The 27,745-nt window shown below is 42.9% G+C and overlaps 1 protein-coding gene and 1 non-coding gene across 4 annotated transcripts; both read right to left on the bottom strand.

Moving 5' to 3' along the window:
• Positions 1-1,956: 1,956 nt before the first annotated feature.
• On the bottom strand, positions 1,957-27,745 carry LOC138978747 (sodium/myo-inositol cotransporter-like). Of its 3 annotated transcripts, none has more exons than XM_070351536.1 (17): positions 27,530-27,744; positions 24,345-24,459; positions 22,323-22,493; positions 19,695-19,766; positions 18,719-18,823; positions 16,966-17,025; positions 16,479-16,583; positions 15,295-15,400; positions 13,252-13,332; positions 12,424-12,638; positions 11,543-11,678; positions 10,333-10,440; positions 7,802-7,952; positions 6,835-7,003; positions 5,838-6,059; positions 3,391-3,658; positions 1,957-3,109 (listed from the first exon to the last, which is right to left on the bottom strand). In XM_070351536.1, the coding sequence occupies exons 3-17, from the start codon at positions 22,410-22,412 to the stop codon at positions 2,808-2,810; spliced, it is 2,190 nt and encodes a 729-aa protein (XP_070207637.1). In that variant the 5' UTR covers positions 22,413-22,493; positions 24,345-24,459; positions 27,530-27,744; the 3' UTR covers positions 1,957-2,807. The 3 variants fall into 3 exon arrangements, with proteins under 3 accessions (XP_070207637.1, XP_070207638.1, XP_070207639.1); XM_070351537.1 differs by lacking the exon at positions 27,530-27,744 and adding an exon at positions 27,227-27,245; XM_070351538.1 differs by lacking the exon at positions 24,345-24,459 and having other exon boundaries at positions 27,530-27,745.
• Positions 17,900-17,973, bottom strand: Trnar-gcg (transfer RNA arginine (anticodon GCG)). The gene has a single exon. It is a non-coding gene; the product is annotated as a tRNA-Arg (tRNA).

Raw genomic sequence — 27,745 nt, 5'->3', positions numbered from 1 at the left:
ATATCTTTGATGACGTCATATCCGGCTTTTCGTGAAAGTTGAGGCGGCACTGTCACGCCCTCATTTTTCAACCAAATTGGTTGACATTTTGGTCAAGTAATCTTCGACGACGCCCGGACTTCGGTATTGCATTTCAGCTTGGTGGCTTAAAAATTAATTAATGACTTTGGTCACTAAAAATCTGAAAATTGTAAAAAAAAATAAAAATTTATAAAACGATCCAAATTTACGTTTATCTTATTCTCCATGATTTGCTGATTCCAAAAACATATAAAGATGTTATATTCGGATTAAAAACAAGCTCTGAAAATTAAATATATAAAAATTATTATCAAAATTAAATTGTCCAAATCAATTTAAAAACACTTTCATCTTATTCCTTGTCGGTTCCTGATTCCAAAAACATATAGATATGATATGTTTGGATTAAAAACACGCTCAGAAAGTTAAAACAAAGAGAGGTACAGAAAAGCGTGCTATCCTTCTTAGCGCAACTACTACCCCGCTCTTCTTGTCAATTTCACTGCCTATGCCGTGAGCGGTGGACTACGAGTATACGGTCTTGCTGCGTTGCATTGCGTTCAGTTTCATTCTGTGAGTTCGACAGCAACTTGACTAAATATTGTATTTTCGCCTTACGCGACTTGTTAACTATGTGATATGGTTACAAATTGTGTACATTGGAACGCCGCAAAATATTACCTTATACTGTTTTTAAGAGCCCACTTATAAACAAAACTGGTTGTGCTCCATTGATTTTATTTTGTTTACATATATAAACCTGTTTTCACCAGGGCGTTTATCCTTTCACGAAAATACATATTTATTTACACACACACACACACACGCACACGCACACACACACACACACACACACGCATGCAAACACACACACACACACACACACACACACACACACACACACACGTGACTTAAGTGGTAGAGTCAGTCAGTTAATAACAAGCGACGAATCGGGTTTTTGTGTGTGCAAAGTTCCCAAAATGTTTGTGTGGTTATTTTGTTCAATACTTATGCTTTTTTGTAGCTTTATTTTTCGCCAGCAATCCGTGCCCGTCGTCATTTCGAAAAAGCAATATACTCGTACTGTGTGAGTCTACAATTAACAAAGCTACATGAAGGTAACGTATTTAACGGTAATGGGCAGAATATACCTGCGCAGTTTCAGCGGCACAGACGACGCACTGCATATTGTTGATGCTGCGATAGGGATTATGACGCGTACTTGGCCTGTTTTCCTTTCACGCAACGTGTAGCGGGCTGGGATAATCTGCAGTGCGTCGTCTGTCCTGCTGAAGTTACATAGGTGAGCGCCAGGCCTAAGGGGCAAATTATATCTGCGCAGAGTCAGCGGCACAGACGACGCATTGCAGATTATTGAAGTTTTTTTTTTCCAGCCTGCCAGACGTTGCGTGAAAAGAAAACAGGCCAAGTACTCGTCATAATCCCTATCGCAGTAGCATGCAGCGCCGCTGACTCTGCGCAGATATAAATTTGCCCCTAACGAGTATGTCAGGCACTTAAATTTAACCTCACACAGATTCGACGTCATCTGACCGCTGTGCTTTTATGATAGTACACCTTCTCCATTTCTATGCTAAAAATGATTGGTCTTCTTTGTCAATGATTGTCTGCAAGAATGCGACCTCTCTCATTGTTGCCAAGAACAAGGGTGACACAAAAGTTATGCGCGGAAGACAAGTCTGCTGAGTACAATTAGGTTTCAGAAGATGGTTCGCTGAAACAGCATGTCACTCGAACACCGAGAGGAACAATTACACTTTATTAATTAGGCATCTATGCTTTCCTTTGTCGTGAATGAAAGTACTGGCCTTGGTTGAAGAAGTGTACGTACTGTCGCTGTGCAAAAACCGGTCGCAGTGTTATGTAAATAAAATGTGTTAATAACCCACGAACAACAAAATACGACGCTGTTGGTTCTTTTCATTTCTTTATTGTTCGTTTCACGCTTAGCAGTGTAGTACGCTTTGTTTTCCTATACATGTAATCCTTGTAAAATAAAGTTCAGTTCAGTCCAGTGCAGGAGGACCTAGAGAAGGCAGTATCATTTGTCTCGCTGTCCGGGCTGACAATATAGACGTGTGATCGACAAGCAGAAGAAGAAGAAGAAGTTCAAGTTCAGTTCAGCAATCGAATGCAGATACAAAGTCAAATAATGGCTCCTTTCTTTCTTTATTTGGTGTTTAACGTCGTTTTCAACCATTCAAGGTTATATCGCGACGGGGGAAGGGGGGAGATGGGATAGGGGAAAGGGGGGAGATGGGATAGAGCCACTTGTTAATTGTTTCTTGTTCACAAAAGCACTAATCAAAAAATTGCTCCAGGGGCTTGCAACGTAGTACAATATATGACCTTACTGGGAGAATGCAAGTTTCCAGTACAAAGGACGTAACATTTCTTACATACTGCTTGACTAAAATCTTTACAAACATTGACTATATTCTATACAAGAAACACTTAACAAGGGTAAAAGGAGAAACAGAACCGTTTGTCGCCTCTTACGACATGCTGGGTGGCATCGGGTAAATTCTTTCTCGTCCCAACTAATATGGGACTCCCCCTAACCCGCGGGGGGTAATGGCTCCTTAAAACTTGTCCTCACCTGGGCGAGGTCAACTACTTGAAGTAGACTATACTTCGCGAAGTTTGCCGCACGAAGCTTTAGCATTGATTTTGTTGTAATAAGACTTTGCAAAGTCGACTTCGGGCTCGATTAAGGACAGAATTTTAAGCTAACTTCACACAGTAATCAAGATTTTAAGCTAACTTCACACAGTCTTATTCTCATCGCCAGGAAGGAGAAGGCTGGAGTTTGCGCCTTCAGGGTAGAAGGGAGCGGCGTCAAACTTGTACACGGACCAGAACACGTACATGGACACCCCGATAGCCAGGATGATGCACAGACCCACACCCAGAACCAATCGTTCCGCGGGGCTCTGTTTCAGCAGGGCGAGGTCTTTCAGATGCTTCTCCTTGGCGGTGAGTTCCTCGCTCACGTCGTCGATGGTCTGGTCTCTCTGTACGCCGCATACGAACTTGAAGAAGAGTTCCTTGCAGGTGCTTTTGAAAGCTGAAGGCAGACAATAAGAATGACATTTAAAAGCAGAAAATAAGATTAACATTTTAAAGCAGAAAATAAGATTGACATTTAAAAGCAGAAAATAGGAATGACATTTAAAAGCAGAAAAGAAGATTGACATTTAAAAGCAGAAAAGAAGATTGACATTTAAAAGCAGAAAATAAGAATGCCTTCAGAAAGCTTTAAGCAGATTTTCATTGTTTAACTTAATAATAAAATGGCATACAAAAATGTCCAAAACCTTACAAAATCCTTCACATCTTACAACTTACAAGATTCCTCTTTCTGTCCTGCCCCAGCGTACACAGCCGGGTCCACAAACCGGTGTTTCTTTTCTCCCTCTGCAGGCCCATTGGCTGGTTCCTCTGCCACGTCAATGGTGGATAGGGTGATGGATTTGGCATCAACAGCACAGTTAGATCCGTCGTTGGTTTTAGTGTCGGGGTCGTCGTAAAAGGAAGTACTCTCCGTTCTTTGAATGCTGAGCTCTGTCGCTGGTTGTTCCGTGTCGTGGCGAGTCCAGTATGTCGTTTTGTACAGCTGTTTTAGAGTAAAAAAAAGATTACCAGCAGTGTAAAAACTGAGAACGGTTATTTGCGAATCGAACCTACAGTTCAACTCAAACCACATATCTATAGGTTCAGGTATAGTTATGAAGTAAGCGAGGAAGACACAGCATAGCACAATACGAGACACCACTGAATAATTAAACCACCTAAAAATCACACCAGGGCGGGGAGTGGTGGGGGGAGGGGGGGCAGCTACGTGTTGAAAGCCCCCTCCGTCCATCCCCTTAGCCGGCTAATTTACACTTTAGTTAAGGAGAGACCCAAAATATACCTTTAAAATCCCAACTTTCAACAGCATTCGATGGGCCTCGCGACCAATATCCACCGCCCGGCAAGCCCTGATCTTCACCTGCCTCTTTCCAGAAGCCCCTCCCCCCCTCCCCCCCTCTCCTTCATTAAGTCCAGTCCTGCGCGCAGTCAGGCTGACGTAGAGACGTATGACCACATCAAACCACACCAACCCGCGACCAGAATAACGGCGGTCAGGTTGTCAAGAAAGTTTACGGACGAAAACGCAGGGTCGCACACAGACAGACAGACAGACACAGACACACGTACACACAGACACAGACACAGACACACACACACACACACACACACACACCCTAACACCCAACCCTAGCCTACCCTACCCCACACACACAACCCCACCACACACACACACCCCCACCACACCAACCACATGTTCCACAAGGAACTTAGTCGATAAATATCGACAGGGGGCGGACAAATGGTTTACATGTGAAATGTGTGTATATGGGTGTGGTTCTGAAACAAACAAACCATGTGAACCCCCCCCCCCATCCCACCGCTCGCGGGCTGAACGACTGACGTCTTTTCCAGAAGAACACCGCGTGTACATAATACACAATTCGATCGCGTAGCACTGCCAATGCACATTTTCGCAACGAAAACCGTGCTACTGTTTCTTGTGTGTTAAATCTGAAAGCAATATAAGTGAACGAACAATTGAAAACTGATATCACGTTACTAAACTCCCAAAAGTAATAAATTACTTCTGACTGCGGTACACAATACGGCAGTCACCTCTGCGAATGCTGTCGAAGAATCTAACCGAAAGTAAACATTCTGGGAATCTACGCGCATCGGCCTTGACGCAAGTTCAATACTAAGCCAATGAGCGCGCCGCGGCGAAGTTGGCAGCTGTAAGTCTCGCAGCGCTGGCTGGCTGAGCGAGTTGCGTGTCCATCCATATTTATTAGGTCCAAGCCGCACCGTAGACCAGATTAGTAGGTGCTTGAGTTTGGTATTTTGATTTTACATAACATTAAACCTTTCTTGGGGTTCATGGTCATGGCAACAGCCATAATAATATTATATCATGTATAATATTACATTTCAGCATATTTGAATTACATGTCATCATACCAAACTGTCATACATTTTTATTCCTACATCATTCTGATTGATCACAACCAAACCTACTATCAGTGGACACATCCAAATGTAAGCGCCTGTTCTTGACAACTTTTAATCGATCTAAAAATAGCAACTTGCTGGGCCCTTTGCCGCCAACAGACACTGTTTGGCCTGTAGGTAAAATGTACAATGTATTTTCTGATTTGTGCACAAAAGCTTTTTTTTCTTTTTTCTTTTTTTTAACATAACAATGTTTAATGTCACTGTATGTTTAAAAGACCATGGTCATATTTGTAAAAAAAATGTTAAATTAGAAAATAAATAACATTTTGGTTCATGATTTTTCCTACACCTGTGCTAAAAATAAGAAATAAAAATGTCGGGTATATAAGTCACTCAAATACAGCTAGGTATGAATGGCTCGGTTTGAGTTTGTTGCAGTTGACCCTGCACAATGCGACATATCATGTTTTTGTTGAACAATTTTGACGTCACCCCTCCCATAGGGTGACGTATTTCACAACTTCCTGTGTTACACAAACTCTGTGATGACCAATTTTGACGTCACCCCTCCCATAGGGTGACGGATTTCACAACTTTCTACAGATGAACAATGTTGCCTTCACCCCTCCCATAGGGTGACGGATGTCACAACTTCCTGTGTACACAAACTGATGACGTATTTCACAACAAAATGGCGCTGCCCATGGTCAACCTCTAAACTATCCGTATAGAATGGGGGCGTCCTCGCCCCCATAATCAAAACTCACATATTTTGGATCAGGTCTGGCAGTGAAGTAACTGACGACGATGGCGACCACAGCGGTCATAGCGGTGATGAAGGTGGCGAAGTACATGTAGTGGAAACGGGCCAGGAAGGGGGGAATCTCTTGCCCCCGCTCCCCGCAGTACCCCTCCCCCTTGTAGACGAAGGCCATGATCAGACGAACCACCCCCGTGACCAACGCTAACATCAGCGACCAGAATGCTCCCTGAAACGAGCAGGAAAACATAGGATCATTTTTTCTCTTTTTTTCTATGTGTGGTTTTTTTTTCTTCTTCCTCTTCTTCTTTTTCTCTCTCCTTCTCTTTCTCTTTCTCCTCTTCACTCTCATCTCTTCTCTCTTTCTTTCTCTCTCTTTTTATTTTGTTGAGCAGTTACGTTTCTTTTAAATTACAGTTTCAGGTTATGGATATTTTTGTTACTAACTTATTTGAATTTGGTACAAGGGATTTACTATAGATGCTTTTAGCATGAAGTATTCTACCCTATTTCCTTCAGTTTGGAACTACACGTAGAACAAAAGTGTTCATTTTATCAACAGTTTCAGGTTTTCCACTGAATTATTTGAATTTGGTGCAAGCGACTTACTATGCTTTGATCATGAAGTATTCTACTAAATTCCTTGAGTTTGTAACTAGAACAAAAGCGTTCATTTTATTAACAGTTTCAGGTTATTGCATTTCTTTCGTGTGTACGAATGAGGTTGCTACGATTTTAGCGTTATGCATTCTGCTAAAGTCCTCGAGTTTGAAACTAGAGTTAAAAACTTGATTTTATCAACATGTTCAAGTTATTTCGGGTATATTTGTGCAAGGGATTTAGCTATGATGTTAGCATTCTGCCTGCTTGAGAGTTATCTTCCATCTCGTCTCCTGTTCAGGACATTTACCTGGCTTACTTGTGACAGCGTATTGGTCCAGTCTCCAATTGCTTTTAGCACGTGCACCACAAGATCGTTTCTTTTTTTTCTTGGCCTTAATTACCTTTTCGTTGACCATGGGGACCAGGACGGCCAGCAGGTACACGGCGGCGAAGGGAGGGGCCAGGTAGTTGGTCACCTCCTGGATGTAGATAAACACCTGGCCGCGGTTCGTCTCTTTGATCACCGGCACCCATGCGATTGATACACCCACCATGGCTACGATGAAGAGTCTGTGAACACAATAAATCTTTGTTTCGGATGTAACCAAAACATGGTCACGATGAAGAGCCTGTGAACACAATAAAAAAAATTCGGATGTGACCAAAACGTGGCCACGATAAAGAGCCTGTGAACACAATAAATCTATTTTTCGGATGTTACCAAAACATGGTCACGATAAAGCAGCATGTGAATTAACACAGTGAATTGAATTTGTTATCTATTTGAGACCAAAACTACCCATACGCCGTAAATCTGAATAGTGATTTAAGGAGAAGGCCCAGAACAAATCAGAGAACAAGATCGTTGAAGAATCGGTCTCAAACAACCCCCACCGGTTCTTGAGACAAACAACAATGTTATGTCTTATGAACGAAAACCGGCATAACACGTCCACGGGATTCTTCTTCTTTTCGTTCATGGACTGAAACTCCCACGTTCACTCAGTTTTTCGCACGAGTGGGTTTTTACGTGCATTACCGTTTTTACCCCGACATTCAGGCAGCCATACGCCGCTTTCGGAGGAAGCATGCTGGGTATTTTCGTGTTTCTACAACCCACCGAACGCTGACATGGATTACAGGATCTTTTCCGTGCGTACTTGGTCTTGTGCTTGCGTGTACACACGAAGGGGGATAAGGCGCTAGCAGATCTGCACATAAGTTGACCTGGGAGATCGGACAAATCTCCACCCTTAATCCACCAGGCGGCCGCGGCCGGGATTTGAACTCGCGAATTTTCGATTAGCAGGCCGATGTCTTATCCACTAGGCCACTGCGCCCGTCTACGTCCACGGGATGTTCTCGTACCTTCCAACGACCATGAGCTCCGTGGTGGAGGCTGCCCTGCGGAACTTCCTCCAGATGTCCATGGTGAAGAGAGTGCTGGCACTGTTGAAGATGGAGTCCAGGTCGCTCATCAGAGCCGCTATCATCACCGCCATCATCAGACCTCGCGCTCCTGCCATCAATAGCAAGATCTAGATCAGCACTTTTCAGGACGTGTACGGGAACGTGTACGGGTAACGTCATCAAATCTAGTTTTTACGTCACGCGTTTGCCAAGATCTGCAGTCTTGGTGGGAGCAAAACAACGTATGCATTTGGAACATTGGAGAAAAAAGTGAGTCTACACGTACACGTACAGGTCTTTGCTACACGTTCGATCATCTAGAACACTGTATGAAAGAACGAAGTAGGGGAAAGGCTCCTAATATGGACCGGCTCCTAATATGGACCACCTTCTGTTCTGACAAACTAACGGCGCTAGAGCGCTCAAAATAGTTATATTTGCTGTATTCACCCTCTCTGGATAACTTGCACATGTCAAAACAGTTTCAGAAACAGAAATCTCAGACCCGTTAGGCTTTTTCTCTTTTTTTCACTTTTGGCATCGTTCACTCTAAATTTGCCGCCTAAAACGGACTCGTTTCTGTCCACAGCCAAAGCTTTTATCACACAAAAATTGCTATATATGACAGTTAAAACCGTATTTGTTACATTTTAGCAGTGTTGACCCCGAGTTTCTACTGCAAACAAAAGATAATAGCAAAATCTCAAAGTATGTGCGAGTCCCCTAATATGGACCACCTTCAACAAATCGAAGAAAATAAAAGCTAAAGGCTATTTTCATTAATTCATTAAGAAGCTTGCTGGAAATAACCTATAACTAGCCCTCGAGATTTAAAAAAAATGCAACAAAAAGTCATCTTTTCGTGGAAGTTGATAATTTCCCTTATTTTCACTCTGTTTTTGATAAGCTTCTTTAGTTTTCTGGTGTGCTTCAAATATTGCTCTCATCAACCCGAAACAGATAAATCTAGAGCACATTTTAATTAGGCTGACTTGTACACTAAGTTGTATCATGTTATTTTGAAATATAGGGGGCTTTTTACAGTGATTCGTGAAGGCCGCTTCACTGGTCCATATTAGGCGCCCAGGCTCCTAATATGGACCCTTTGTGATTTTTTCTGTATTTAATTTTTGCTGAATGTCTATCAAAGCTATTTCACTCTAATTAGGCCTAACGGTTAACCTAAGAGAGAAGGACTACCAAACACAAAATGAAACTTCTTCGCAAGAAAACAAGCTAGTTATCAGCATGAAACAAAAAGTGGTCCATATTAGGAGCCCTTCCCCTACTCGTAAACATAAAGGGTCAAAATTCCTATTTTGTTGTGTTTACCACGCGATTCATTACATGAGCCTCAGTTTGAGAACTCGGTGTAGTGGTTGTTCACCATTTTGTACTCCAAGAATGCAAATTGTACTTGGTGGACATCTTCATGTTTTCATCGTTTGAACGCTTTTCACATTATGCTCATTCTAACTTTGCTTTTCAGAGATCGCCTATAATTTAAGTATGTTTTATCTAATTGTGATACGTTTATGTGTATGCGGTATTGCATTTTGTAACGACATGCTGGGTGGGCGTTGGCTTGAAAGCAGTTTGTCGTTATCGGTGTGGGTTCGAACCCCACGGAACGCGAGAGGTTTATTTTCTAGAGTCAACTGTGTTATGCAGGGGCGGAGCAGTTATAAGCCAGAGGGGGGGGGGGGGTGTTACAACCTGGGGTCCAGGGGTAGATCCCTGGTAGGGTACAGGGGCAAGGAGAAGCTGAAGAGATTTAGCTATTTTATGAACAATGTATGGCTTATCCTTGATTTTAACCATGATCAACAGGTGTCAGCAGCCATTCATTATTTCTTTTAAAGTTAGTATTAAATCTTTTTTTTAGGACGGCCGGGGGGGGGGGGGGGTCCGGATCTCCTGTAAACCCCCTCCCCCCCTAATCCGCCCCTGTTATGTCATAACAACCCCGTGTTTACGCATGTGCACTATGAAGATCCAAAATTACAGCTTAAGTCTCAGGTTGTTGAAAACATTAATACACACATTCAGGCTGTACTGACCGGCACGGTTGGCCTAGTGGTAAGGCGTCCGCCCCGTGATCGGGAGGTCGTGGGTTCGAACCTCGGCCGGGTCATACCTAAGACTTTAAAATTGGCAATCTAGTGGCTGCTCCGCCTGGCGTCTGGCATTATGGGGTTAGTGCTAGGACTGGTTGGTCCGGTGTCAGAATAATGTGACTGGGTGAGACATGAAGCCTGTGCTGCGACTTCTGTCTTGTGTGTGGCGCACGTTATATGTCAAAGCAGCACCGCCCTGATATGGCCCTTCGTGGTCGGCTGGGCGTTAAGCAAACAAACAAACAAACAAACAAATTCAGGCTGTACTGTATGGCAGCTTGCTTTTCCAAGTGAGAAAGCAGCCTGAATTTCCAACCTCACGCGCTACACTCATATGGTACCTCATCCTTATGCTTATCCTTATGCACTGACCATCAGGCATCAGCCCCAGTACCAGCCTGGGGTAGGCAATGTTGCTGCAGCCTGCTCGGGACTGACACACCTCCATACAGTAGTCGGGGTTCGTGCACGCCACCTCGTCTGCAAGATTAACAATAAATGTGCATCCAGCTCCACATACAAAAAACAAGAAAGGTATGTGTGTTGGAACGTTTAATTATTAACAAAACAAAACGTTGTGTTCACAAACATATCAACCCAGCGGTCTTTTAAAACACACACAAACAATAATGACACAAACCTTCTCTTGAAAACATGTTCACCCGCTTGCAGAGAAGACACGAGCGAATCAGTTCATACTGTGCACGAAACTAACTCTGCAACTTTCAGAGGGTCAGTTTAAACAACACTTACAATTCGTTGCTCCACAAGATGTAGGTCAATGTTTATTTGTTGGATGTAGGGGGAACAGTCAAACTGAAATTGATCGGACAGTCACACACACAGACAGTCACACAGACAGACAGACAGTCACACAGACAGACAGAAAGACAGACAGAAAGACAGACAGACAGTCACACAGAAAGACAGACAGTCACACAGACAGACAGTCACACAGACAGACAGTCACACAGACAGACAGTCACACAGACAGACAGACAGACAGACAGAAAGACAGACAGACAGTCACACAGACAGACAGACAGAAAGACAGTCACACAGACAGAAAGACAGACAGGCAGACAGGCAGACAGGCAGGTCTGCAGACAGAGATATTTCATAAAGAATCTGGCATTCAATCTGGCGCATCAATACACCAATCCAAGATACAAATATTTAAGTATAATATTCCTCTTCTACTGCATCGAGGGTGCGCATGCGACCGCCTGTATGTCTGAATGCATGCGTATATGCGCACACCCCAAATATTTTCAACTATATCCGGTGTTACGTATGCAACCGAGTGTCGGAACACAACGTGACAATCTCCTTTGGAGGCGAAGTCCAATCAAGCAGGATTGAGAATTTTAGACTTAATTTTTTAGTCCTATAAAAACTGTTATGGTTACACAAAGGCAACCAAGAACAAACAGGGAGACAGAAGCTGCCAGACCCCATCACACACAGAGCACTATAACCCACAGGTGTCTTGCCGGCGAGCTATTAATAGCTCGCGCTCAAAGGCCAACCACTCTGCAGAGCCTGCCGTGAAGGGCGACGGTAGTCTCCCTGTCACACTCACCTGGGTAGAGAATACGGCTGATCATCCCAGGCATGACCATAATGAAGAGAGGCAGCATCTTGATGAAGCCGGCCATTAGTGTCGCCCCCTGCGCGTGAGACAGGCTCTTGGCCGCCAGGGCGCGCTGCACGATCACCTGATTAACATATGTAACGGTAATGATTCGTATTCTGGTCCGTAAATTCTTGAACATTTTAGAACTTGAACGTACATGTATGTCGAACAAGAAACTTGAATGAAGATTTTTGTTTTCTCCATTAAACTGGGACATTTATGAGGGCCCCAAAGGGGGGGTATCATCACGATCACGGGAAGGGAAATTTTAGCTTTCACGATCACATTTACCTTGATTTTTATTTTCACGATCACAAACACCTTGACGAATAGAGGATCATAGAGTGATACAGCTGTGAAAAATGTACGTTGAAAATAAAATGCTTTGCAATAATGCCCATCACGATCACGAAAACAAATGACGATCACGAGACTTGATTTTTTTGTCATCACGGATCACGGGCAAAGTCCCATCACGATCACAGAAATGGAAATTTCGGCAATCACGGTCACAGAAAGGTCAAAAAACGCCAATCACGATCATGATTTTAAACCCTTTGGGGCCCTCATTTATGGGTGCTGCTTTTCTGATCGACACGCAGGTACAAGTATCAATGAAAAGCCGAATGCACTGACCCAAAGCAGGATAAAGACTAGCCAAACCGGACCGTCTGAGAGAACTTTACAGAGGTCTTACAAGATATGTAAGCGACTCACAGTACTGAAGTGTTTTATTTTCTCTCAGCTTCTGCCCCAAGAATAGCATATTAAACTCCTGGATTGATCTGTGGTTTTATGCACGGGGCAGAACTTTCCATAAGACCCACCTGATCAGCGCACCAGTACCAGATGGAGCCCGGGGTCTGTCCCAGCAGGAAGCCGAGCCAGGGCATGTAGTCGTCGTCCACGTCTCGCAGCATGCGGAAGGCCTGGCGGTCCGGCCAGTGGCACGTCTCGTTCACCGCGATGGCCGACACGTTCCGCGGCACCGCCTGGGGGTACTTCTCTAGCAGCCCTTCAAACCCCCCGATCTCCTGGAAGCCTGGAGATAGATGGCAAAAGAAATGGCAAGACTGGAGGTAGATGACAACGGAAATCGCAAGCCTGGAAATAGATGACAACAGAAATGGCAATTATTTCCATCAACAAAACTTGCCAAAATATCTATAATTAAAAAGTGTTTGTTGACAGTTCTCCGGCAGCCCTTCAAACCTATCTCCGGCAGCCCTTCAAACCTAACGATCTCCTGGAAGCCTACTTACAGACAACAACAGAATATGCAAGGATGTTGGTGGATATATTTTCTTCAGCCTTTCAAACCCCCCGATCTCCTGGAAGCCTGGAGACAGATGGCAAAAGAAATTGCAAGGATGATGGCAAAATCTGCCATGCCACGAAGTCGGCGTATGGCTGCCTACATATCGGGGTAAAAACGGTCATACACGTAAAAATCCATTCGTGCAAAAAAACATGAGTTTACGTGGGAATGTCAGCCCAGAAGAAGGAGAAAATAATCTGCAAATAAGAGTTGGCAATGTCTGGACTTTCTGGAAAGTCTTTAGTGTCCCCCAATGTGGAAAAAGTTCGGGCGAAATGACGTGGAGAATAAAGATAAATAATACTAAAAAATGGCTATAAGCGTATTTAATAATTACCCTTGACCATGAGATACAGCGCTCCTCCGACCATCAGCACAGCTTGTAAAGTGTCCGTGTAGATCACAGCCGTTAGACCACCTGCAAGTTCACAACGTCATCTATCTATATATATATATATATATATACGACTTGTGTGTGTGTGTGTGTGTGTGTGTGTGTGTGTGTGTGTGTGTGTGTGTGTGTGTGTGTGTGTGTCCGCGATGCACGGCCAAAGTTCTCGATGGATCTTTTTCAAATTTGGTGGCCATATTCAGCTACACCCCGGACACAACCTGCTCGATGAGATATTTCAACACGTGCTCTCAGCGCGCAGCGCTGAACCGATTTTGGTTTTTCTCTGGATCCATTCCCAGTAACTCTTCCTTATCTTCTCCAGTGTTTTCAGCGTTTATCTCCCTTCCTTCGTGTGGCGTCAATCCATATTCCCGTTTCTATTTTTAGAAGGTCACTGTTGACAACGCTCAATCCATATTACCGTTATACTATTTTTACTCTTCTCCAGTGTTTTGCGCGTTTATCTCCCTTCCTTCGTGCGGTGCGCCGGCAAAGCCGAGTCCCTGGCGCAGCCGGGTATTCGGCTCGACTTCTTCCCGGCGAAGCCGTACCAGGCGAAGCGGGTATTCATCTAGTCTATATATATATATACGACTTGTGTCTGTGTGTGTGTGTGTGTGTGTGTGTGTGTGTGTGTGTGTGTGTGTGTGTGTGTGTGTGTGTGTGTGTGTGTGGTGTGTGTGTGTGTCCGCGATGCACGCCTAAGGTTCTCGATGGATCTGTTTCAAAATTGGTGGCCATATTCAGCTACACCCCGGACACAACCTGCTCGATGAGATATTTCAACACGTGCTCTCAGCGCACAGCGCTGAACCGATTTTGGGTTTTCTCTGGATCCATTCCCAGTAACTCTTTCTTATCTTTTTCAATGTTTTCAGCGTTTATCTCCCTCCCTTCGTGTGGCGTCAATCCATATTCCCGTTTCTATTTTTAGAAGGTCACTGTCGACAACGCTCAATCCATATTCCCGTTATACTATTTTTACTCTTCTCCAGTGTTTTGCGCGTTTATCTCCCTTCCTTCGTGCGGTGCGCCGACAAAGCCGGCGTACACCCGGCAAAGCCGCGTCCCCGGCGCAGCCGGGTATTCGGTTCGACTTCTTCCCGGCGAAGCCGTACCCGGCGAAGCGGGTATTCATCTAGTCGATAATATATGACGTCATAACCTGCAAGTTCACAACGTCATCGATAATGTATGACGTCATAACCCGCAAGTTCACAACATCATCGATAAATGTATGACGTCACATTATTCAAAATAGTGTGACGTAGGAAGGCAACAAAACCTTGCTGGACTTTCAGTATTAGACAGAAACAAAAGGCACACACATGCGCAAAGACAAATCCCCCAAATCCAACAAAAGAAAGCAAAATAAAGCAAAGCAAACAAATAGGTCGATCTTACCATGTTAAAACTTTTGACGAAGCAATTTAAAAACTGAAAAAATGAAGGATGGACTGATTAATTAATTGGTTGATTACTTGCTTGATAAAACCTGTTGGTTCATAGGTGATTGATTGATTGGTTGATTCATTGATGGATGGATGGATAGATAGATTGATGGATTGATGGATTGATAGATTAATGGATCGATGGATTGATGGATGTCTGCTCGAGATAAACCAGGGCTATCAACCTCTTAGTGGTAGCCCAGGGCTTTGACGCGAGGTTCTCAATTCCTGCTTAGATGTAAGAGGAATAATGATGTTACCTGTGATAGTCAGGACAGCTGTCATTACAAGAATCACTATAGATACGTACAGGTTCCAATTAACGTGGTGACTTTTAAGAGGAATAATGATATTACCTGTGATAGTGAGGACAGCTGTCAGGATTACTGTAGACACGTACAGGTCACAGTTGACGTGGTTGGTTGCAAGAGGAATAATGATATTACCTGTGATAGTCAGGACAGCTGTCAGGATACTGTAGACACGTACAGGTCACAGTTGACGTGGTTGGTTGCAAGAGGAATAAGGATATTACCTGTGATAGTCAGGACAGCTGTCAGCAAGACGAGGATCACTATTGACACATACAGGTCCCAGTTGAGCGACTGCTGGATGAACAGTGCACCTGTGTAGAGATCTCCCTGTGTGAAAGTAGATACAAGTCAAATAAAAAGACAATCGTATTCTTCGAACAGCTAATCTTAAAGCCTCAAAATAACTGGGTGAAGTCGACAACGCAAAGTACACTTCGCGAAGCTGGCCGCACGAAGCTTTAGCACTGAGTTTTCGGTAAATAGACTACGCAAAGTACACTTCGCGAAGCTGGCCGCACGAAGCTTTAGCACTGAGTTTTCGGTAAATAGACTACGCAAAGTACACTTCCCGAAGCTGGCCGCACGAAGCTTTAGCACTGAGTTTTCGGTAAATAGACTTCGCGAAGTACACTTCCCGAAGCTGGCCGCACGAAGCTTTAGCACTGAGTTTTCGGTAAATAGACTACGCAAAGTACACTTCGCGAAGCTGGCCGCACGAAGCTTTAGCACTGAGTTTTCGGTAAAAAGACTTCGCGAAGTCGACTTCGAGCTCAATCAAGGACCGCGTTAAAAGTCCCTTTCCGGTTAAAGGAATAATATCTCAGTACAAAAGAATACGAATAATATCCCTGAACAAATGTAGACAACATTTAGAGTTCTGTAAAAATCTAATCTTCAAATTACCTTTATTATTAAACATTCCTCAAAGGTACAACATTGTGGTTATTTGTGAATCTCATACGTTTAACACAACTTACACATGCACAAATACCACCAACATTACCCTGTTTGGCACGTGACTCTCTCACAGGTCAACTTCATGTGCAGACCAAAAGACGGTAGCCATGTCCCACCCCCTTGTCACCACAGTGGCACGTAAAAGACCTCGGTCATTCTGTCATAAGTGCCGATTGCTGATACCATCTAAACACGCATACACATGTGTATCTGTGACCCTCCACCACGAAATGAGTCGGATGTCACCTTGCTCGGTGTCAGGCATCAGTGTGAGGGTCACCTTAATCCCAGGCTTATAACTAGAAAAGTTTTTGCTCTTTTCTAAAACGGTTTTTACCACTGGATAGAGCATAAAAAACTCTTTAAGAAAATGTAATCATCTAAAGTCGGAGTAAAACCCGGGATCATGCCTCCAATGGATTTGTGTAAATACCCCGTTTCTCCTTACCGAGCACTTGGTGAATATGTAGAGGATGAGTGATAGAACAGCAAAGTAGACTCTAAGTCTCTGACCGCCAAATCTTTTCGACAAGTATTCGGGCATCGTGTATGTCTGAAAAAAGCATTCACACAGAAAACTTCTGTACCTGTGAAGGATTAACCTACCCAAAAGGTACGCAGCATAGATGAAAAAGAGTTGCATCGAAGTATGCATAATAGTGAACATTTTCCAAACAAGTATTTCATCACAAGTAAAAAAGCTAACTTTCACAAAAACCGCTTATTACTCTGTTACAAGTCAAACAATGTCTAGAATACAGTAGGAGTTGTTGCGACCTCCAGTCCTTACATTATATCTTTGTCAGGAACAAACCTGTGAAATACAATATCAGCCGGTATGTAGGCTTACGACCGGTTGCCAATTTTGTTTCTTGTATTTCGAGATTTTACCGGTAAAATAACTGAATTTGCAGGTTTAAAAACTATTTTCTTACCCCGCAGGCGATGTAGACGGGTACAAAGACCCACCCCAACAGCTGCAGCAACAGCAAAGCCTGCGAAAGGAAAACAGGTTAACAAACTCCAGTGCCTAATATTTTACGAGGAACATTGGAATGATCTGAAGTCGTAGTTTTCTCTTTTTTTTTTCTTTTTTTTTCGTCTTTACACCTGTTCCTTTGTCCCGTTGTGCTCTCACACTGCCCCGTCCCGGCACTCGCTGCTCCAACCACCTCTGAATTTCGTCTGCTGCCAGACTTGTCGATTTTACAGACGCTCCATGGGGGGGGGGGGGGGGATGTCGGGCCGCTGCGGTAGGCTACCCTCGGAAGATGACACTGCACTTCTGCACGGTGTTCAGTAGTGGGTCTGTCCCGAGCTAACGGACGCAGCCCACTACCCACTATGCCCCCTACAAACGACATTGACTTCTAAGTCGCGGAGCCAGACTGAGTGAGCGTCTCCTCCAGAGAGCAGACCACCACCACGTCCCTCCGTCGACCCCCCAGAACGTCACACGTTGAAGACTGACAGCAGAACTACTATTCAGGGAAGGATCGAACAGGAACACTGAGACCAAGGTCACCATGAGAGCTCCGGGCATGAAGGGCCACAAGAGCAAGGACAATTTATATTTTGGATGATTAATGAGATGAGGATGATTATATGATTATGCTTTGGATTTCCAATTTTGGTTTTGAGACTACGTGACAGGGCAGCACTCTACGCTTACTGTCATAATATATCCTGGCGTCAAACAGGCCCGAGAACTGCCGCACCTGCGGTGTTGGTCAGGTATACAGAACCTGAGCACCTTCAAAGTCGCATTCGTTAAGTGAATGACACTCGGCTGTGTGATCCCAGCCTTCCCATAGGAACCATAGCACTTCCACTCTGGGTAGGAGCCGACCGTAGCCCGAAAAACCCACATGACCCTGATGGGATTCGAACCCACGACCTCCCGGCCCGCAGCCCGATGCGCTAACCATTGCGCTACAGGGGCCGGTCTGAAGTCGTAGTTAATATCGTCATCATCGTGTCGTTTTCGTCGTCGTCGTAGGCGTAATCCTCCTCCTCCTCATCCTCCTCCTCCTCATCCTCATCATCATCATCATCATCGTCGTCGTCCTCGTCGTCGTCGTCGTCGTCATACCTTTCACCACCACTACAATCAAGAAAAGCTAAATGATAAAGCCAGCGTCAACAACGCCCTCCACATATGATTATGCTTCTTTGTTTTCTTTTGACTGTTAAAATGAAAATAATCTCTCATCTAAACCCTGCTACACAAATATTGACACTTTCTTGACTTATGGAAAGGCCACAGTCATGCTTTGTTTTCTTTCTTTTTTTTTCTTCTTTTTTTGGGGGGGCACACGCTTGTTGTTTTCTCCAAAAAGTTATATGCCCTACAAGTCACCTGACTCAGCTATCTGGTATATTTATTTTTATTGAATATTTATTTTACAAGGTTCGCGTGACAGTCGCTCAAATGAGGGGACCCCTATAATCAACCTGACCACAACATAAGTTTCAATTTCAAAAATCGACACAATTTCAGATTATTAATTCAGAAAAGCCTTTTTGTTTATTTTCTGACAGAATATTTCAGAAAAGCCTTTGAATTTTCTGACAGAATATTCCAGCTCGATGCCACTGATTAAAAAAAAAGCATCAATAAATCAAAAGCAAATGAGGAGAAAGAGAACTAAAGAAAGAGGAGCATCAGCTTGTTTGTTATTTACTTACGTTGAATTCCCAGGCTCCCACGCTGATGCCTTGAGCCGCACCAGAACCGGCTAGACCAATGAAATGCTCCGTACCAATGTTGCTGACAAACAGAGATGCACCAATCTGCATCCGTAAGACATTCTCGGCATGATTACAAATGTATCGATAGATCAAAATCATATGTCTACTTACACATTTAAAACGGTATCGTCTGCGGAGTGTTATTGGCAAAACGATAAACGATGTAATCAACTTGAAAACTAACCTTCGTTTTTCTGTTTAAAAACTTCATCTACTTAGGTTTTAAGTTCTTTTACATGAGAATGGGAAACGTGCTTGAAAGCAGATGAAATATATCAATGTTAGTGCTTAAAGGCACATGCACAATCCCTGGCAGTAATATTCCCATCTCAGATCTGGGCAGGCTTTAACATGGAATAAGACTTTCTCTCCACTTTGACGAATACATGCTTTTCACTTTCGGTAAATGTCCAAGTGGAGAGCCTGGCAAGATCGGAGATGTCGAGCCGAAATGTTTTCACGAGAAGGAGGGTGCCCTAACTGGTACAGAAGTCTATGAATGTGAATCCTCTCTTAAGACCTGTGAAGAAAATCATTAATTAAAACACACAAAGGTACAGGTTTAAATAACCACTGAACACAGACACAGCAATACACTAACAGACACAGAAACAGACACACAAAGAAAACAGACACACACAGAAACACACAGACACACACACACGCGCGCACACACACACACACACACACACACACACACACACGCGCGCGCGCGCACATTCAAACACACACACACACACACGCACACACGCTCACACAAACACACACACACACACACGCACACACACACACACACTAACACACACACATACACACTAACACACACTAACACACACACGCACACACACACACACACACACACACACACACACACACACACACACACACACTAACACACAGATCATTTACTCACCGGCAGAAACCACATAGAGCGACCAGCCAAGAAATAACCACTGACAGTTTGCCTGTTGGACCTCCACATAGCCTGTTTCACGTGAAGAAAAACAACAACAAACAATGAAACATGTTATGTTATGTTATATGAAGTCTTATATCGCGCGCGTATCTCCAGACTCGGACTCAAGGCGCAGGGATCTATTTATGCCGTGTGAGATGGAATTTTTTACACAATACATCACGCATTCACATCGACCAGCAGATCGCAGCCATTTCGGCGCATATCCTACTTTTCACGGCCTATTTTTCCAAGTCACACGGGTATTTTGGTGGACATTTTTATCTATGCCTATACAATTTTGCCAGGAAAGACCCTTTTGTCAATCGTGGGATCTTTAACGTGCACACCCCAATGTAGTGTACACGAAGGGACCTCGGTTTTTCGTCCCATCCGAAAGACTAGCACTTGAACCCACCACCTAGGTTAGGAAAGGGGGGAGAAAATTGCTAACGCCCTGACCCAGGGTCGAACTCGCAACCTCTCGCTTCCGAGCGCAAGTGCGTTACCACTCGGCCATCCAGTCGAGAAAGAGAACAAAAAAACAAAACAAAAAAACAAATTGAATTAATTTTACATTTTGGCGCAATGGTCTTGTGGATAAGACACAGGCCTCCCTAGCGGAAGGTTGTGGGTTCGAATCCCGGCCGTGCCTGGTGGGTTTAAGGGTCGATAATTTTCCGATCTCCCAGATCAACTTATGTGCAGACCTGCTAGTGTTATTACTTCGCGTCTACACGTAAGCACAAGACCAAGTGCGCAAGGAAAAGAACCTGTAATCCATGACAGAGTTCGGTGGGTTATAGAAACACGAAAATACCCAGCATGCTTCCCCCAAAAGCGGTGTATGGCTGCCTAAATGGAGGGGTAAAAACGGTCATGCACGGAAAAACCCACCCGTGCAAAAACACAAATGTAAGTGGGAGTTTCAGCCCATGAAGAATATGGCAATAAAGATTGGGTTTTACTGATAACTGCGTTAAACATTTTGATTGGGTAAACACGGTAATCTGCTTTCACGTGTCTCTACTGAAAAACACACACCCAAAAACATGATCCTTTTTGCAAACTCACTTTCTTGGTCTCTTTTTCAATATTGTACGTCATATGATTAGGTTTTTATATTTAGTCAGGTTTTGACTAAATATTTTAACATCGAGGGGGAATCGAAACGAGGGTCGTGGTGTATGTGCGTGTGTGTGTGTGTGTGTGTGTGTCTGTCTGTGTGTGTGTGTGTGTGTAGAGCGATTCAGACTAAACTACTGGACCGATCTTTATGAAATTTGACATGAGAGTTCCTGGGTATGAAATCCCCGAACGTTTTTTTCATTTTTTTGATAAATGTCTTTGATGACGTCATATCCGGCTTTTCGTGAAAGTTGAGGCGGCACTGTCACGCCCTCATTTTTCAACCAAATTGGTTGAAATTTTGGTCAAGTAATCTTCGACGAAGCCCGGACTTCGGTATTGCATTTCAGCTTGGTGGCTTAAAAATTAATTAATGACTTTGGTCATTAAAAATCTGAAAATTGTAAAAAAAAATAAAAATGTATAAAACGATCCAAATTTACGTTTATCTTATTTTCCATCATTTGCTGATTCCAAAAACATATAAATATGTTATATTCGGATTAAAAACAAGCTCTGAAAATTAAATATATAAAAATTATTATCAAAATTAAATTGTCGAAATCAATTTAAAAACACTTTCATCTTATTCCTTGTCGGTTCCTGATTCCAAAAACATATAGATATGATATGTTTGGATTAAAAACACGCTCAGAAAGTTAAAACAAAGAGAGGTACAGAAAAGCGTGCTATCCTTCTTAGCGCAACTACTACCCCGCTCTTCTTGTCAATTTCACTGCCTTTGCCATGAGCGGTGGACTGACGATGCTACGAGTATACAGTCTTGCTGAAAAATGGCATTGCGTTCAGTTTCATTCTGTGAGTTCGACAGCTACTTGACTAAATATTGTATTTTCGCCTTACGCGACTTGTTTTAGTCTGTCATTCTGTCTGATTGTCGGGTCAACTTGATGATGTGTAGACTCAGAATCGGTATCGATATCTCGACCCCGTGACACCGCTGTGGCACGTAAAAGACCTCGGTGATTTTGCCAGAAGTGCATGTGGCTGGTTGCACCTAAACATGCAAGCACCTTGGTAGCGCGAATCTTGTTGCTTCTAGCTTTAATTTCCACTTGTAGAAAGAGACCGGAATTTTCCAGCAATGGGATAACGAAGTATTAAAGTAATGTATATGTGTGATTTATTGATTAATTTATTGACTGATTTATTAATTGATTTATTAACGTTTTTTTAAAAAATCCATTTACCTTTACCTTAGATAAATATATTAGGCTAAATCTTTAAATTTATACGTATTGATTTATTGATTTATTAATTGACTGAATTGTTGATTAAATTATTTACGGTTTTTTCTTAACCTTTACCTTATATACATATATTAGGAAAATAAGACATCTCTGTTTGTAAGCCCTAATATCTTAGAAGAAAGCTGATTCCCACCACACACAACAAAGACAACAACAACAAAAAGTATTAAAGTACTGAGATACTCACAAACACACCGATGAGGATAACGAGTACGAAGTAGGAGATGAGCACTCCGATGTCAGCTCCACTCAACCGAGTGTACTGCCTCGCCGCCATCTTGGTAGTACAGTGATCTGGTAGTCTCCTTCATGTGGTAACCGCTTCTGAAGTTTGCTTCAATTTTCTCTCGCTCCTTGTCTGAAACGGTGAGGTTGTAAAGATGAGGTTGTCCTCTGTAGTAGTAGTCTTTTGGTGAGGCTTACGCTCGTGAAAGCTTGGTCTGATTAGATAGGTCTTTTAATCTTTAAAAATTACGGGTGGTGTGTTTTGTCGTGAGTTTTTCTGTGTGTCTTTTTGTTAAGGTTCTCTTTCATTGTGTTCTCTCATGCGTCTATGTTCGTCTGTGACGTCATTAAAAACGGATTTTTGTTATGTGTATATATAGCTATTCTGATGGACACGTGGGGGAATTCGGGGGCTGTGATTGGATGGTCTCACACATCCCTTTTCCGATCATCAAAGCATAACGATACAAAAGTTGGCCATTTTTGCCGATATCCAAACGATATCGGCAATAACAAAGACGCGTGGTTCCGGTTTCTTCCACGTGTATAAAGTACACGCATACCTCGCCAGGTTTGTTTCTGTCAGTCTGTGACTAGTCGACAGACGATGCCATTTGCTTTGTGTGTGTTTTTGTTGTTGCTTACTGTACATGACATACATTACGTGTAAAATCCAGTTCTTTAACAGGCAACAAACCTTGCAAATTTCCAGAAGCTGCAATCTGAAGCGACCTATTTCGGATTCTAGCAGACGATCTCTCCAATGTTTAACACAAAATCAGCAAACTCTCCTGTCACATAGAACGTCCATTGTATAGTGCAATGTTGAAATGAAGTTACCGGTCTGAAACATTTCGTCGTTTCTTCTGAGACAATCCTTGTTCTCTTATCATCTACAGATTTACCGCTGTCTTCACCACGCGAATTCCCAACAGAAGTCAGACTTTCGAACATACAATCTACGTAGGCAAGCATGATACGTCATGACGTCATATGATTCCTAACATATTGACGTAATGCTGAGCATCCGGTTATCTCGAGTTTTCTCCGTAATACATGTCCGTGGGTTTTTCAATGTTCGGTTATTTCCGGAACCGTCGTCTGCAATCAACGACATGGACCATTCTGGTACTTGTCGCTGACAAAAACATGATTCTAACACAGAATTTAATGTCAGAATAGCTATATAAACGCTATTGTGTTTTCAGCGTAGCAATAGGGTCCGATATTTAGACTCGAACAAGTATAATGCGACTCGTCTTCGACTCGTCGGCATTATACTTGTCTCGTCTAAATATCGGGCCCTATTGCTACGCTGAAAACACAATAGCTGTTAATGTATCGATTGGAGATTGGATTTCCCTTCTTTGAGTCATGTGACGTCAGAGGCCGACAAAACTTTATAATTTGGCTTTTCAGGTTGACCGAAACTTCAAAGGAACTAAAAAAAAAACACGTCATGTGTTTGATTGCATGTGTGTGTGCTGTTCAATGTCAAAACAACAACAAAGTCAGTACATGACGTGTGTTTTGTAGTTCATTTGAAGTTTCGGTCAACCTGAAACGCCCAAATATGAAGCTTATGTGTTTGATTGCATACATGTGGATTGCATGCATGTGTGTGTGTGCTCGTTCAATCGTCAAAACAACAACAAAGTCATAAGTACCTGAAAGGAATTCGATCGATACATAAATGTTATTTGCGTGTTTGACCAACATATGACATTTTACACAGATCTCGACAGTCATTGTTCACCTCGACCGCTATCGCGGTCTCGGAGAACAATGACTGTCTCGATCTGTGTAAAATGTCATATTTTGGTCAAACACGCAAATAACGTATATATTTAAAAAAAAAAAGTTTCATAATGCCTTAGTGTATAAATTATGTACATAGTGTATGTGCGATATATCATCCTACATATGAGGCTTGTCTCCTTTTCTCCCCGTGAGAATTCTTTGTGCTGAGGATTTGTGTATGTACCTGACTTCAAGTGGAATCTTGCGAATAATCACATTCAACTCCTCCTTCTTCGCAAGTACTTGGCTTTCTTTGTTTTCCTATGACTTCGTTCTCCACAACAATATCCTAGGAGTTCCTGTTCAGAAAAGTATAAATGTATTTAAATGTTAATATTTGAAAACACATTTCATAAATAAGTTTCAGACTTTCCTGTTTTCGGTTGTCCTTACTGTTTTAAGTACATATTTCTGTTTTGTTACAAACATATGCAAACAAAACGACCAACAACAACAAAAAACAACAACAACAACAGCAGCAGCAGCAGCAGCAGCAGCAGCAGCAGCAGCGACGACGACGACAATGACGACAACAACAACAACAACAACAACATCAACATCATAACTGAAAATTTAAAACAACAACAACAACAACAACAACAGCAGCAGCAACAACAACAACAACAACGATGACGAAGACGACATTATCAGCAGTATAATGATGCAGCAGCAGCAGAAGCATGAGATAAAATAAATCAACACCACCCACCAACCAACACTCTTCTCAACACCGTGTCAACACTAAATGACCCCTTGCGCTCAACACCCCTCCCGCTCAATGTGAGTGGCCGTTTAAAATTCAAGTCAGGTTAGGAGGCCGATGTCTTACCACCACGCCACTGCGCCGTCACGTAAACTAGTGATTGCATAAATATGAAACTTTGGCAGTGTTTGTAACATTCATTTGTCGGTACGCATGCAAAGTCATGATGTAAACCTTTAAACGTATGACACGTTTTAAAACATTTTCCGGAAGATTGCTTATCATCTCAACAAATATCTGTAACGATGCGAAATTTTACTGGACGTACGTCTCGTATGTAGACTTAAGATCCTGAAAGTATTGAAGCAATCCATTCCGCCATTGCTGAAATATAGCGCTTTTAGTCACGGTACTCCTCAAAATGGACGGACAAAAATCTCTCGTTTTCTACTGCTCGTGCGCTCAACACCTGCATCAGTAGAACTGACATAACACAAGAGATACGGCTGATAGCAAAACAAAATAACCTGTTCTCCATAAATACATGATTTGGCTTTCTCCTCGTTTGTAAACGGTGCCAAGTTAAGCCTATTCTGAATTTTTTTTGTTTTTTTAATTGGTACATTGTTTTTGTCATGTCGATTTTGGGGGTACCCTTACTTCGGCGGCGGTCACGTGATACCTACAACACAAATCTTTGATCTAAAAAGTGTGCCATGTAGCCAAGTGAAGGGCCTTTAATGGTATATACAGTTGGAATGAAATGACACGGCAATGAATGTTTTAGTTGGGGTACGAAAATGGGTGCAATAATTTTTTTGCTCAGTTTTACATCGTTGAAAACATCAAGGACTAAATTTTGATCTGGTGCACCAAGACTTTCATGGAAACCTAATCATAACGGTTGTAACGGCCCCAAACAATCTGTCTGGTCTCATTAATATGCTCTTTTATACTATTTCTCGCCATATTATAAGCTATAAAGCAAGTATTACCTAGGCTGCTAGGGAAAAAGACCTGTTTTCAGTGAATTTCTAACAATGGCCGACATGCTGGATCATTAGCTTTAAACTGATGTAAGAAAGTCTTTTTTTACCACTTACTTGCAACTTACATCCTCTTAAAGAGGGATTTTTGTACTTTCTTAGCATATGCATATCACAGGATGTTAAAAGTCAACTTATCTATCTTTTTGTGAGAACGGGTCACATATGTGATAGTCTATTGCTTTGTTTAATAATTCCTGTTTGTAAATTCGTTTGTTTGTTTGTTTGGTTGGTTGATGGTTTTGCTGGTTGCAGTGTGTGTGTGTGTGTGTGTATGTGTGTGTGTGTGTGTGTGTATGTGTGTGTGTGTGTGTGTGTGTGTGTGTGTGGGTTTGTGTGTGTGCGTGTGCGTGCGAGTGTGTGTGTGTGTTTGTGTATGTTTGTGTATGTGTGTGTGTGTGTGTGTGTGTGTGTGCGTGCGAGTGTGCGTGTGAATGTGTGTGTGTGTGTGTGTGTGTGTGTGTGTGTGTGTGTGTGTGTGTGTGTGTGTGTGTGTGTGTGTGTGTGTTTTAACGCATTATACGAAAAATCAAATCTAACATATGATTTACAAATGCCTATACGTTATGGATTTTTTTTGTATGGGGGATAGACAGGTAGGCTAAATGGGTTTTACACGCAGTCATACACGAAAAGACTGTCGAGACAGGGTAGAAGGTAATTGGATGTCAGAAAGTCCATCGTCGACACAGCGGGTCAGTGAGGAGAATGAATATAAGCAGTTAGTACAGTATATAAGTATATGGATGTAAGGCAAGCTGAACTTGTGCAACTGCGTCATGATTTGATACGTTCTCTGTTTTGAGGCTGACGAGAGAGAGAAGTGTGCGAAAGAGAGAAAGAGAGAGAGTGGGGAAAGAGAGAGAGAGGAGGGAGAGGGAGAGAGAGGGGGAGAGAGAGAAGGGGGAGAGGGAGAGAGAGGGGGAGAGAGAGGGAGAGAGAGAAGGGGGAGCAAGACAGAGAGAGGGGAGAGAGGGAGAGGTTGAGAGAGAGAGACAGAGACAAAGAGAGAGAGAGAGAGAAAGACAGAGAGAGAGAAAGACAGAGAGAGAGAAAGACAGAGAGAGAGAGAGAGAGACAGAGACAGAAAGAGAGAGACGTACGGACGAACGGACGAACGGATAAGCGATCGGATCTAGACAAACTAATACATAGATATGGATAGGTAGGTTTGTTTGTTGGTTGGTTATAAACACAAATACTTTCAGGTATTGCGAACGGATGTGGCGATCAAAGACACAAAACAATAAAAATAATCATCACGAAAAGCAAAGTGCGCAGTAGTGTTAGCCGGAGTGCAACGAAAAAAAGGCATACCTGTGTTTACCGGTCGTGACGGAATTCAACTTTGACACCAAATCGCATAAAGGATGTTTATGACCTTGCGAAGACCTGGTCTGTGTATTAGAGACAGACATAATTATAATGCCTTGATCGTGTGTTGCAAACTTTCTTGACACCGTTATTAACCAACATGAATACACGGCCATGAAAGGGAATACATCCATACCGGCATAGAGAGGCATGTGTGTATGTGTATGTGTACTTGTGTATGTGTATATGTGTGCCTCTTTGTCTGTGTCTGCGTGTGTGTGTGTGTGTGTGTGTGGAGTTACAAACCTTAAAACAGTATTGTCGGATAAAGCAGTCGCAATACGAAGTCCTCTTACAGTTGGATTTTCAGAATGCGCTTCGGAGACACTTTCCCCTCTACACCCAAGGTACTAACACTGACACAGCACGCCCTAACTCTCACTGTAACTCGTCAAACTGTGCCATTCATAAAGTTGCTCTGCTGTTGTTGTTGCCTGTCTGTTTACGAACATAAAATTGGCG

The sequence above is a fragment of the Littorina saxatilis genome, linkage group LG10 (assembly GCF_037325665.1).
Source record: "Littorina saxatilis isolate snail1 linkage group LG10, US_GU_Lsax_2.0, whole genome shotgun sequence".
Lineage (NCBI taxonomy): Eukaryota > Metazoa > Mollusca > Gastropoda > Littorinimorpha > Littorinidae > Littorina > Littorina saxatilis.
The sequence above is the reverse complement of the archived record's forward strand: the minus strand, read 5'-3'. Positions and strand labels throughout refer to the sequence as shown.